We start from the raw sequence: 13,955 nt of genomic DNA on the forward strand, positions 1-13,955 counted from the left end.
AGATGGATGGATGCTTCAAATACACTTTAAACCACGATAATGCATGTATATCTATCTGATTATCATTGAAAACAATTTAGTAACTTATTTTCGTCGTAACTGGTCGTGTATGCTGAACTGACAGTTCCTCTAACGGTCGGACTTCTTAATGCGCATGCGCAGTAAGCTATTCTGACAGCGTATGATGATCTGATAGAACACCGGCTGTAGGAGCTATTTCTCCATTATTTTCAGTTAAAGTTTAGAATGTAGATTATTTAGTTTATTTTTTTGTTTTGTAGTTGATTTATAATTAGAATGTTTATTTTGTTTCTAAATAAGTTTTTGGTTAGTAATTCACTTAATTAGTTAATTGATTTCAGTTTGGGAAGTGGGTGTGTTTCACAGTATAAATACGTAGAGTTTAGATGAGTCTTGAGGCATATGGGTGGTCTTATGGTTTTTACCTGTCTGTCATCAGTCAGTTAGTCAGTTTTATCAGTGAGAACAGGTGCAGGAGTTAGGGTAGGTTTATCCGAAGCCTGTAACTTGTTTTTAGCCAAAAAACTGAATATAAGTAAACAAAGAGCTGCATTTTGACTGTTTTGACCTTTTATTTGAATGCGTAAACCAGAACCCATGATGCACAGTATTGACTGTTTGAGTTTATTTCATTTTGCTTTGATCACCTTTGAGATTTGAATTTTTTCGATTTTGGAATTAAGTTTTTGGGACAAATAGTCAATACACCGGCCTTAATCAGCTTTTGGTTATGTGTGGCTGTTGCCGGTGTTATATGTTATGGCTATGTAAGCATGCAGCAGTGTGCATGTGAGCAGATAAAGAGATAGCGGAAAGACACATAATTACTATATTCATTACAATACCTTTACTGGACTGATGTTAAGGCATCCAGCTGACAACATTTAACTCAATCCACTGAGGCTAAAAGAAGAAGTGGAATATTGTCCTAAGGGTAAAACATCCAAACACAGGCTCAGTGGTGTGGTACAGTATATACAGTCCAATACAGCCAGTCTAAGCTCTAAATTATAGAAATTGAACAGCAGCTAAACAATATGATATCCTGACACTGAGGAGCAAATTCAGCGGTTAATCTACATCTGAAGCAGAAGGAAGACAGCTGGTCTGAGAGATGAGTGAAAAGGCTGAGCAGGAAAAACCAATGAGAAGATGGCCTCAGGTAGATTCTCTCTAACACCTGCTCTGCAGCCTTGACTCGTCTCCCTTGGTGGATTTACAATCGTTCACACTTTAACGATGTGACTTTTGACTGTTGGCCACACTTGTTGAGTCTGTACCTGTAATCAGAATTGATAAAGCTGTTCTGGACTTTTGAGAAGTGAAATGAGACAAAGTCCTTTTGTTGTATACATTTGTGCTAATACAATCATGTTTACCCGTCTTTGCATAAAACAAAATAGAAATCATGTGTAAAATTATCTATCCATAGCTGTATTTGGGGTGAAATCTTCATAGAACTATACAACCATCTGTATGAGCAGTAAGTTCAAATGTAGCAATAATAGTATCTGGTAATGAGAGCAACCAACTGGCAGGGCAGAGCTCTCCCTGTTCTCCCACAGCCCACCCTGCTCATCCTCCCACTCAGTCCTCTTTCGTTTTTGCTCGTTCTTCTCTTCCTTCATCAGCTCATCATCCTCCTTTACTTTGTTTAAACTGTCACATCTGTGTCCTTCATGGCCTTCATAGCAGTGGCAGCGAAATCTGTCAGTGAGCTGCTGCAGGTCATTCTGTGACGGCCACCCGCTGACGGTAAAGGTCCCGTTCCCTGAGGGGTGAATTTGGTAATTCTCTGAACTCAGATGGAGGTAGTGGTGGGCAAGGGGGTCTTGGCGGACACACCGGCCGTTCCCTTGGCACAGGAATTCACTGCAGACTTCAGCAGCCCGGGTCACATTGGTGATGTACCGACCAAGGCGATGAGTCAAGAAGGACTTCACCAAAGTGCAGTTATGCTGTAGAGACAAGCCAGTAGTCATAGTGTGACATTTTGTTAAACATTCCTACAAATATATTTAGTTTACATCAGTTATAATTCTTGTAGCATAATGTTTCAGATCATAGTACATGCAACATCTTTCACACCGCAACTGTCTGATGAAACACCAAAACTGTTTAAACATCATAATATAGTATTTGCTGAAGATTTGAGTTATTTTATGTGGGGGTTGTCCTGGAATCTCCTTTCTAAAAATGGCATTGTTATCCCCTGTCATTATTCTGAAAAATCTTGCAAGTGAAGTAAGGTTTAAAAACAATGATTTAGTTTTTTCAAAGTATTCAGGGTGATGGTGTTAGAGAAAGTTCAAAAACCACTTAGAATGTTGGGAGTAAAATCAAAAAGCAAGATGATATAGGAAACCACTTTCAGCCTCCCCTTGAGGCCAGAAGTAATGTGGACAGCTGACATGTAATAAAATGTACACCCTCATGTCAAAGCACTTCACTATATGAAAAAAGAAATTAGGGTAGAAAGTACACCTACCCTGGATGATGTCAGGTTAAGATCTCCCCAGATGATGAATCCTGCAGCTCCCAGAGCAGCACTCTCGCCAATAGTATGAATCAAGTCTTTCTGTAGAAAATACAGAAAACAAAAATAGGTACAGCTATCATTCATTTGTTGTCTGTCATTATAAAACAAAGAATTGAGCTTTTGTCATTTTAATGTTTTCCTTTTGAATGATAAAAATTGGATTTGTATATGTTTTTTATAATTACTATTTACCTCTGAAAAGAGTTTCTGACAACAGAAGACATTTTTCTTGGATTTGCTTTTCTGTGAATGTCCAGCAGATGGCAGAAGTGAATTTAATTTTCAAAGTTTTTATCTTCAGTTTCAGTGAACAAAAACTCTAGAAACATAAAGTTTTGAATGTTTTGCAGACTATGAATTTAGGTAGCCAAGACGACTGCATTGCTTTGATATTTACTATGGATTCTAGCACCAGATAGCAGATAACTGCGTTGTTGCATGGTTTGTCATCTTCTGTCTGAAAAAAGATGGGCAGTCCAAACACTCAGCCATGACTTGACCTTACATCAGAAAGTCCAGTAAATGGTAAAAGGAATCTGATTGTTGTGGTGAAGGGAATGCTGCAAGTCAATGACTCGATGCAATCTGTTGGGTTTCCTTACATTGAAATATTCCTTCCATTCGGAACAATAAACTGAACCTGATTGCATTGTCTGACAACTAGCATCAAATTGAAATGTATTCATCTAACTTTGAATCTGTCTTTATTTCATTTCCTTTATTTAACCAAGTAAAACCCCACTGAGGTCTAGATCTCATTTTCAAGAGGGATCTGGGGACAAATCTGCAACACACAACTGCCTGATAACACAAAAAGTCTTTATGACTGGATTGAATTGGTATTTTCTTCTTTAAAAAATGTGTTGAGACATTGGCTGTTAATTGGTGCTATTTGAATAAATTGAACTGAACTGAATTTGTCCTTGTTGCTTAAATAGACATTGCTGCTCCAAGAGTAACTTCTCTGTCCTGACAGTATAACAGAAAGTCTAAAGAGGCAAAGTGAGTTGCACTTAGGGTATAATTTGGACAGATGAACGTTATATATTTATACAACTCTGGAAAAAAGTTAAGAGACCTCTTTAAATTGTTCCATGGACTCTGACTTACTGTGGTGAGAAAAGCCAGTGCATCATCTCGGTAGCCTAGTCTGAGGTAGACGTAGGTGGGAAGGTCATACTCCTTTGAGGTAAGTGAGGCAATCCGGAGAGACTCTTGGATTCTGTTGTGGGCAAAGTGCCAGTTACTGATGCTGTTGGTGTGACTCTTTCTGATTGCCACAGAGGGAAACAACGCTGTACTGCTGTTCCACAGCCACAACAGCTCGTCGTTCCTCATCATCTCCGGCAGGGGACACAGGCCCGTGTAGTTCTGGTCGTGCAAGTTGTAGTTATGACAGTCTGGGTAGAGGTAGAAACCCCAGAGGGCATTGGGCCGTAGCCGTGTTCCCAACTGTATTGTCCTTTGCATGAATGTTTTAGCACTTTTCTCAAATCGCCTCCGGGCCAGCACCTCTACCTGAGCTGCAGTCACATTAACATACGCCTTCTTGGTCAGCTCCTTCGACTTTTGCTTGTAAATGTTCTTTTTGTGCCAGTTACGGTCCCACTGAGGTCGCCAGAACTCCCAATCAATGACAGCGAGGCCACGAAAATCCTCTGCAGGAATGAAGTGAACAATGTGCTGATAAGCTTTGAGCAGATGCATGTCCAGGCTGCAGTTTTGAGGCAGACCTCCATGAATGGCTTTGCCTTGTGGTGTGTAGTAAGGGTAGTGGCCAAGCCGGTTTGCATAAAAAATCGTTACGTTTTGCCCTGTCCAAGTAGCACGTGGGCTTCCTTGTATGTGAAAAAGATGCTCAAGGTTGGTTGTAATATTGTACTTGATGGTACACATATCTAAGGGAGCGTTCCAGGCAGCGAGAAAGGGCTTCCGACTAATCAAGGGAAGTTTTGCAGGTTTTTGACCAAAGGCAGAATTGAAGAGGAATAACAGCCAAGAGCAGGTGACAGAGATGGGTACTACTAGGTGGGAGGAGGATGTCCCGCCCACTGCCACCACATACATTCTGGGATCAAACTTGTCACCTGTCAATCATCCTGAAGGAGAGGGAAGAAAGTTGAGAAATATGGGGAGTTAAAACATGGTTTTGAAACTACTTGTTGTAGAACAAATAGAACTTGACACTAGATATTCACATACACTATATATGTGTAAGAGTCAGGGTTAAATTATGAATAAACAAATGAATGTATAAATGAATATAAGTGAGGGTTAGGGTAGAATTCCCGCTGTTTGACATAAATCAGACCACATGTTTTCTGTTTTAGGTTAGTTACCAAAATTATTCCAGTTTATTACATTTCAGAATAATAAGAGAGTCAAAAGTTCCCATCTATTTCAGTATTTGGTAGAATTTGTCAGGAATCTGGAGTATTTGTGTAGCTAATCTCTCCGTTTCTTTTAGCTTTAGGTTTTCAGTTGACTGCTATCAGCAGGACCATATGAAGAGCTAGCTGCCAGTTATTGAGTGTTTTACCTCAGTGGTAACCTGAGGTAAAACTAGTTAGTCATGCTGTGTGCTCTCCTTAACCCCCTCCCCCGTCTCAGTCTCTCTCTCTTTCTTTTTCAGTAGAATTCTTGCCATTCTTTTACCATGGATTCATGTTTTTCTTTGGCTCTGTGTTTTTGTAAGGTTGTTTATTCATCTTTTTTTTTTATTAAAGACCAACATCTACTCAATTATGAATTGAGTAGATGTTGGTTAGCTAACCCTAACCCTAACCTGGTGGTTCTGTGTAAAGCAGAGATAGGTTCTGCAACAACATCCCAGAGTTTTGATCATTCCTTCATCTGGACGTGGAGACAGACATTTTCAAAACTTACGTCCTACGTTTACTTAGTTTTAAGTAAGATGTAATGACATAATCGTCATTACACCTAGCACTGCTGTGAAACCTCATTAGTTCTCTTTTCTTTATAAAATATATGCAGACTTGTTGCCTCAAAATGTTTAATTAGTATGGCAGTCATTCACATGTGTTGCTAAAACCAATCAATGTAACTGATGTCTGTAAGAAAAGCAGCTTTTCGCTGTAGTTGGAAGATATTATATTATATATAGTACAATAACAATTTGCTATTGATCTGTTCAGTAGACTTGCTTGTAGTCTTTTATTTATTTGTTTTTTGTGACCAAAAAAATAAGTTTCATTAAAATATATAACAGTACAATTTCCTGCTTTTGTAACAGCAGAAATACATCAAATTTAGCAAGTATTAAGCTTCTCCAATAGGGAACAATGAATGCAAGGACCTGAAATACAAAACAGTCCTATTTGCTAAGTTAAGCTAATATATGGGGCTGCAGATGATAATAAATTCAGAACCAATTGGGAACCAGAAGAGCTGACTGGTCTTTAGGAGCCAAGCCACAAGTTTTTCTGAAAACTACTATCCTAAGTTCACTTAATAAATATGCATATGTTGTAATTACTTAGACACCATATATTATATTTTTAACCACTTATATAAAAAACTTTATTGAACTTTATTGAAAAAAGTTCTGCTTTCTGTTTGTTTCTCTGCTCAGACCTTTGACAGAAAATATAAAAAGCAGTGATATTTTGCTCACTTCTTTCAGTAAGACAAACTAAATTATTTGCCAAACTACTCCCTAACTCAGAGCAGGTTGTCATGAAAATGAACATACAATTCACTCACAGTGCAGTTTCATGTGTGCAAATGTACATGAAAAAATCTAATAAGATACTGCTCTGAAAGCATATGCTCATTCTTTAAGAACTGACTGCATAGATGAAGCTTTGGAGTTTACCTTTAGACCTTAAACATCCTCAAAGTATTTTTTGTGACAAATAAAAAAAAAAGTGGCTTAATTAGTTGCTACATTGCAGCATACCTTGTTGGCCAAACTTTCTAAAGCCCTTCCACTGGGTCCTTGTAGCTCAGAGAATAGACTTTAAAATACTGTTAGTTTAGAAATGACTGAACAGCTCAGCTCCACATTACATTAAACAACTGCTCTTGTTGGATCAGCCTTTCAGACCTTTCTGTGAGGATTTAAGTTTTCTTCTTCTTCCCTTTTTTATGGTGGTTGGCAAACAACTTTTAGGTGCATTATCGCCACCTTCCAGATTGGAGCTTTTACTTCTACAATCTCCTCATAACACTCGTTCTTCTTCGAAAACTAAAAATACTGCTGAGAACTCCATCCCCAGATGATCTCTGAAACAATTCTCTTATATCTAATTTACTTTTATCCCTATCTAAATTTCTAATTAACACCTTTTTCATGAACATACTTATTGTATTGTTTCAAAATTTTCACAATAACTACAACAATCTTTATTATGTTTATTAGTTATTTTAAGAGTACTATTTAATCCTGTATGTCCAAATCTTATTCTGGATGTAATACCTTCTTTTTTTTTATTCTGTTACATTTTCTTAATTTTCCAACTTTTTTGGATACTCTAATAAAAGCTAGCATTGCCTCCTACCCCATTGCTCTTGCCATTTTTTCTTAATATGCATTTTTATAATATTCTTTATCTTATTTTTAATTATTTTATTATTTAAATCAACAATATTTTCTCTCTCATTTCTCCCTTTCTTCAAATCAACTTCAGCCTGTCCAAAGGTCCATGATGGAATATCAGGAATATCAACCACAGGACTAATTTAAAAAGTTACAACATTTAACAGAATTATTTCCACACTCACCACAAGGATGTTCAACTACTACATCTCTATTTCCCTTTACAAACATTCGCTGTTTGTCCGTATCTTTGACATTTATAACATCTGAAAGGTGGTGGAATATAAGTTCTTATTAAAGTTCGTGTATCCTATTATCACTTCATCAGGCAGAACTCTATCCTTGAACTCCTGTAAATGCCTGTAATCTCTCCTTATTTTATTATTTTCTTTATCTCCTCCAAATTTTCTCCTACAGGAATCCCTGATCTTACTCCTTTAACTTCCTGTTTACACACCATTTGTAATTTTAGAGCCTCGTTCTTTTGTAGAGCATTTTTACAGATGATAAGTAAACTTCCATCCCTTAAGACTTTAGCTAGCTCTACATCTCCAATAGTTTTCTTTAATCCATTTGACGTTTGACAAAATGATAGAACTTACTCCTGTCATATCCTGTCCTACCTTAAAGTTTAATGTAACTTTGAAATCTTCCACTATTTCTTTCCTTTTTCAGTTCTTTCTTCCACATCCTCAAGAGATCTTTTACCAGCATTTAGTCTCTTTTTAACCATCTTTCCCTCCTCCTCCTCTTCTATTTTCTACTATAGACCATCCTATATCCATATCTTCAACTTCTGAAAGCCCCCCATTACAACTAGTCACCTTCTGTGTATTTAACCCCACCTGTGTCACCTGCTCCCTGTCAGATCCTAGTCGTGTCTAACGTTCTGTCTTAGCTGTCGTGTCTCGTGAACCCTGCCTTTGTTCTGTTGTGAACTTCATTATTCATCATTAAAACCATCATTTTCACTACAACCTCGGTCCACCGCGTCTCATCCTCACCACAAAACCACAATTCATGACACTCTCAGGTCTTTTGGTTCTGTTCTGCTCTGCATCCCCAGAACCAGAACCAAACAAGAAGCAGCATTCAGCTTCTATGCTCCACAAATCTAGAACAAACTTCAAGAAAACTGCAAAACAGTTGAAACACTGAGTTCCTTTAAACCAAGACTAAAAACCCACCTGTTTAGAGTTTCTATTGAAACATTATAAATGAAACATTCAACATTCTGACATGTAATGACTCAATTATTGACTGTGTGTTCCACATCTTTGTATTTTTATGTTTTATAATGGAAAGCACTCTGAACTGCCTTGTTGCTGAAATGTGCTGTACAAATAAACTTGATTGGCAGCTTTTTTGCATGGACTCAACTTAAATAGATGAACTATTCAAGTATTTATTTTACCACAGCTCCATCTCCACACATCTCTCTCTGTTGGTTTGAATTCTCCCATCCAGTAACTGTCCACAGATCTGGAAGCCAATTTCCACTTTTTAAAGTTTATTAGACAATTAAAGAGAAACATAGAATCAAAAGTTACATTATAATGTGAAAAACACAAAAAGTCCTCTTGCGTCAATGCAAGTATCAAACTGCTAAAATAACAATGTATCTAGTCTGCAACACATTTTTTGGAAATTCACACGCAAACATTTTGTAACAACTTCCTCTAAGAGGTTAGATTTAGTGATGGGGCAACAATTCAGCTGGAGGCCAAAACAGGGATGACAAAATTTGGAATTCAATGTTCATGGATCATTTTTGCATGCTCATCTATTTTAGGGCAATTTAGATTTTGACTCTACATGCTAAAAATAAATTTTGTGCTGAAACTGAATGTTCAACATAGGTCGTATCTAGAGGAGAGCATCACTGAATTTGGATGATGCAAGTACAACTGGACACTGAAGAAGGTTCTGTCTATTATGGACAATAAACAGCAGCCTCTCCACCACATAGTGGACAGACAGCGGAGCACCTTCTCACATAGGCTGCTCCGGCTCCGCTGTCGTAGGGACAGATACAGGAAATCCTTCCTGCCACATGACATCTCACTGTATAATAAAAGCTAAATCATTGTTCTGCACTAATCAGTCCAATTTTGCACAACTGCACTGTGGCACACTTGCTGTACATATATTTACATATACATACTGTATCTGCATTTTTTTAATCTTTGCAAGGACTGCTCTAAGCTGCTTTTTATATTGACAGCATGTTATATTTTATTTTTATTTTATCTACAACTACTACTCAGTGGTGGTTGTTATTGTGTCTTGTCTCTATGCTGTAACTGCGAAGTAATTTCCCTGCTGGGATGAATAAAGTAATTCAATTCAATTCTATTCTATTCTATTCTATACAACAAATGTTTTTATGACATGTTAAGGAAGTGCCAGGTTATTCTTCAAAAAAGATTGTAGATTTCAACAAGTTTTTTTTTATCTGTTTAAATAAAGGTTATGAGTATTTCACAGGGATTTTTTCCCATGATGTACTCCTTGGAATATGGACCAGAATCCTAATCCATCAGTTTGCACAATCCTCCTCAAATGTATGGTGGAGCCCAGGTTCTACACATTTTACTACTTCCAAGGTTTAAGAAGGTTTGGGATAACATATCACAGATTTCACATTTCATTGTTTTAAATTCAGCAAAACATGTTCATCATTATGTATCGTGAAACTGAAGCTAGCTTACCATGTATGCAGGGAAGCTAAAGCAGGATGTAAGGTTCTGTATTGATAAAAGACTCTGAGTTTGAGCTGAAATCACTTCCATCTGCAGCCTGGCAGAGAGCTGAGGACACATGATTTAACCAGAGGAATTTGCTGTTATTCACTTTGAAGGTTTTCTATTTCAGCCAAAGCTTAGATGCAGAATAAAGGACATTAACAAGGAACAGATCTCAAACCCATGGCTCCTTGGTCCTAAAACCACTTTAGGCTGTTCAACATGAACCTTATACACTGTGAATTTCTACTGAGATATTTTGAGTTCTTTGTTTAGACAAAGACTCTACATCAACAGCAGGATATTTAAGAGTCGGGATAAGAGGACAACTTTTCAAATATCAACAAAACTACAGTTTGTGTCCTTGTGAAGCGCTCTAGTTATCTGACCTTTCATGTGTTTAATACTTTGTATCGCAACAAAGAAGAAGCTGAAGATTAATGATGCTCAGTTCATGTTTACAGTCTGGTTTTGTCTCCAGATGAATGAGTTCTGTGGGCACCTTGGAGCCGCGGTCAGCTCTGCTATCGATTAGGAAAGGAGTTTGTTGATGTCTGTGGTTCCTGTGGAGTGGAACAGCTCCACTCATTCAATGTACACAAGGGATTGTGGTTGTAGGCATCTGTGTTGGAAAACTGTGGTGGTGTTGAACCACAGCTGCCACTTGAGACACTTTCAAGTGTCAGAAGTTCAGCAGGTCCAACTGCAGCTGATAGTGGGTATGGTGAACTCTTTCTGAGACAGAAGGCAGCCGTTCAAACCTGAATGTACTGTACAACAGCTCAGCAAACTATTATGCTTACTTCTGAAAAAAACTAAGAATCCTGAATGCCCTTGAGATTTTGACAGGCACACATTAAAAAGGACAATAAAATTTTTTTGAGCAAATGCATTAAAGGCAGAAGTAGCAGAGGCACCAGCCTTGTGTTGGGAAATCAAGCTGACCTTCTGATGGAGGATCTGAGGGGCTCAAGCCAAAGTAACACATTCACACACACAGTTATAAAAATGAGCCCCAAACCTAACTGAATCTTATCCACCTTATTCAGGATCATTTACTAATAGTTCTTCATTCTGACCTGAGGGGCGGAGCTTGTAAACATATTTGTAAATGGCTTTAGTTCGTCCTCTGCCATGTTGTTACTATCCTGTATACTGTAAACAAGAGAATCATTGCTTGGCATCAATCGTGTGAATCAGGACAAAATACTTTGTTTTTGATTTAGTCGATTTTTAAACCTTGCTAAATAGAGCTTGTTGATAGCTCTATATGTGAAATTGAAGCTGTATTTCTAAGTATAATATTAGTGTATAGTGTATCAGCACAAATGGTGCACTGCCACTTTAAGAAGGCCAATTTTGACTGCTACATATAAGTAAGTCTCCACCTGTCATGAGCCTCCAAAAATAATATTTTAAACGTTCAGAAAATTGGATAAAAATGTGAAATCAGAAGATTTTTAGTTACATTTAGCTTCTTCTGGAGGCTCAGTCCTAGGACCTAAATTATTTCTACTTTATTTAAACGATATTTTTGCAGTATCCAGTATTTTAAAGTTTATAATGTTTGCTGACGATACAAATTTCCTTTTTTCTGGAAAATGTATAAATGAAATAATAAAAACAGTAGAAAAAGAGTTTGCTAAATTGAAAACATGGTTTTATTACAATAAGTTATCATTACATGAAGGAAAAACTAAATGATTTATGATGGTAGGCTGCTAAGTATATAAACAGGGTAGGCAAGTATAAGCTTCAGCCTATTCCTATTTTGGTAAATTATAGGTTTGTTTATTATTACTTTTTGTTTCCTGTGGTCAATGTTAACATCAAGCACATTTACCAAAATTACCATTTGGTATTATTTACCAAAATAAAGTGAAATTGAATTGAAATGTATTTATGTAATTGTTCTGATACCCATTAGAGTCAGTTAATGCTAAACAGACCAAACCAAATTAACTTTGAGCAGATTTCTTCTGTAGTTTCTTAGTTTAGTTTTTCAAGAACTGTACCAAAGTTTAATCTACAAGTCAGTTATATGCAAAAATATTTTTAATTGTATAAGAGTAACAGTAACAACGGTCAAAATCAATTATGTACTGTACATCCTCTGTGCTTCATAAGTAACATCCAGGTGTTGCACATCGAATACATGGAATAAAATTTAGCAGTGGGATGACCTCTATAAAAGCAGAAATATTCTCCTGTCTAACATAAAACCAAGTAGGAAAGGCTTAGCCAGGGGAAAAGAAAATGAAAAGGTCATCCCCACTTTCCCAAATCTTCCCAAAGGATTATAGCAGCAAGCTGAAGACTAACCAGAAAGGAACCTCTTCCTTCTGAAAGGAATATGGCAACACAACTTGAGTTCAGACAGTTGCATCTTTTAATTTTCATTTAAGTTGTTTCATAGGGACAATGTACAATAACTGACATTTCTGTAAATGTGCCAGAACTAGCCTATTTGTCCAAAGCCTCATAAACAGCCCATCAACACAGACATCTCATACCCACAGTCAGGTAAAACGGTTGGGGTGACTGTTGGACCTTATACTGTTGTTGACTTAACTCTGAGCTCCTCTGTACATCAGTGGAAGACCACTACTCTGACAGCTGAAGGTTGACTCCAACTGGGTCATCAACAGGGCACAGACCCAAATACTGAAACAGAACGACTGACAGATGAAAGAATCAAGGTTTCAATGGCTCAGTAAAAATCCAGACCTGATCTTGACTGAAATGGTGTGTGGCAAAAAGAAGGCTACACAGAAATGAGCAAACCTTAATGTGGTACAGAAGCTGTTCAGAGTTTTCATAAATTGTTAGCATTTGACTACTGGAGAACTGCTTGTATTTGATATTAGCGTCTGAATTCCTGCTGTTCCAATCTCATTTTAGCAGCGAGCTTAATGCACAAGCCTCAGATCCTGTAAACTAATCAAGACTCTTGACTGCAGCATTTGATCTTTGACCTGAGTCACTTTAATCTGTGTGCTGACAACAGCCTGGAAACCAACGCCATCTCCTGAATAGAAAATAACTTTTATAGAACGCTGTAACTAGCTTTAATCTGTCTGCCTAAAAAAATTGCCCCCCCACGCTGCAGGATTTTAAGACTATTTACTGTAAGTGGTTATGAGTCAGAGCATCTGTTAAAAAGCTCAAAAGCTACCTAAGTGAGTCTTTAGATGTTACAGCTTTTGCCATCTGAAAAAAAACTAATAGCGACAGATAAAATGGGTTTTGCTTTTCTGAATTCTAAACGGCAAAACTTTGCTCCTTTCTGTGGGTTTCTGTTCAGGGTGAGCTAACATTCTTTGCATGACAGAGCGTCCTCTTTCTCCTCCTCCTTCCTTCATCACCCAAAACACTCAAAACACTCAAGCCATGCTGTAGCACTAAGAGGTGCCGCCTCGCGCAGGATTTAAAAATATACTTCATCGCCGCCCTGGTGCCAAACAACAGACCTATAGGAGAGCTGGTTTCAGCAGCTTACTGGATAAAAAGTTTCATGACAAGGTTAAAAGCTCACCTGCCCATGCTAGAGTATCATCTTTAGGGGTCACAGCAGAGGTCATGGCAGTCCTTCTGAAACTAACGTCCAAGAGGCCTGAACTTGTTTTTCCTTCACTTTTAAACACCAACCAGTCATCCACACTTATATACCAAGGAAGGGAAAGAGAGGGGAGAGCGTCAACACCACAACACAGCAAGAGAGAAGAGAGGGAGGAGGGAGGGAATGAAAGAGAGGCAGAGTCACAAAGACAAGAGAGAAACACACAGAAAGAGAGAGCGAGGTTTTAATTCCATCTGAGCTCACTGAGCTCTTAGGAAGTCTGATCCTTTGCTAGAAAAGTCTGAGCTCATTCACTTCACTCAATCTCCAAAACAGACATTTGCTAAACTGTCTCTGCACATGCAGGCCTGGTTAAAGTCCCCAAACGATGTGCCGTTTCTGGTTGGTATGGTTTTCAACCAATTCACAGATACTCTGATTTGATCTATACTTTAAGCTCTTGATGACATTGTCCATTCTCAAACTATCCTGATGATGATTTAGAAATAGGTGTCATTCAATACCTTCAGTCTA

The 13,955-nt window shown here is 37.8% G+C and overlaps 1 protein-coding gene across 1 annotated transcript; it reads right to left on the reverse strand.

The window, feature by feature from the left end:
- Positions 1–309: 309 nt before the first annotated feature.
- Positions 310–13,578, reverse strand: hyal4 (hyaluronidase 4). The gene is made up of 4 exons (XM_028016120.1): positions 13,398–13,578; positions 3,671–4,659; positions 2,510–2,599; positions 310–1,979 (listed from the first exon to the last, which is right to left on the reverse strand). Exons 2-4 carry the CDS (start codon positions 4,625–4,627, stop codon positions 1,482–1,484), a joined length of 1,545 nt encoding a protein of 514 aa, XP_027871921.1. The 5' UTR covers positions 4,628–4,659; positions 13,398–13,578; the 3' UTR covers positions 310–1,481.
- Positions 13,579–13,955: the final 377 nt, after the last annotated feature.

Source organism: Xiphophorus couchianus, chromosome 4, assembly GCF_001444195.1.
Source record: "Xiphophorus couchianus chromosome 4, X_couchianus-1.0, whole genome shotgun sequence".
NCBI lineage: Eukaryota > Metazoa > Chordata > Actinopteri > Cyprinodontiformes > Poeciliidae > Xiphophorus > Xiphophorus couchianus.

Excerpts from the sequence above, each read along its gene's own strand:
- hyal4 (XM_028016120.1), bottom strand. The coding sequence starts at position 4,627 with ATGTATGTGGTGGCAGTGGGCGGGACATCCTCCTCCCACCTAGTAGTA. Across the intron at positions 2,600-3,670 it reads CACTGGCTTTTCTCACCACA|AAAGACTTGATTCATACTAT; the intron begins GTAAGTCAGAGT and ends TATTTTCTACAG. Across the intron at positions 1,980-2,509 it reads TTAACCTGACATCATCCAGG|CATAACTGCACTTTGGTGAA; the intron begins GTAGGTGTACTT and ends TTGTCTCTACAG.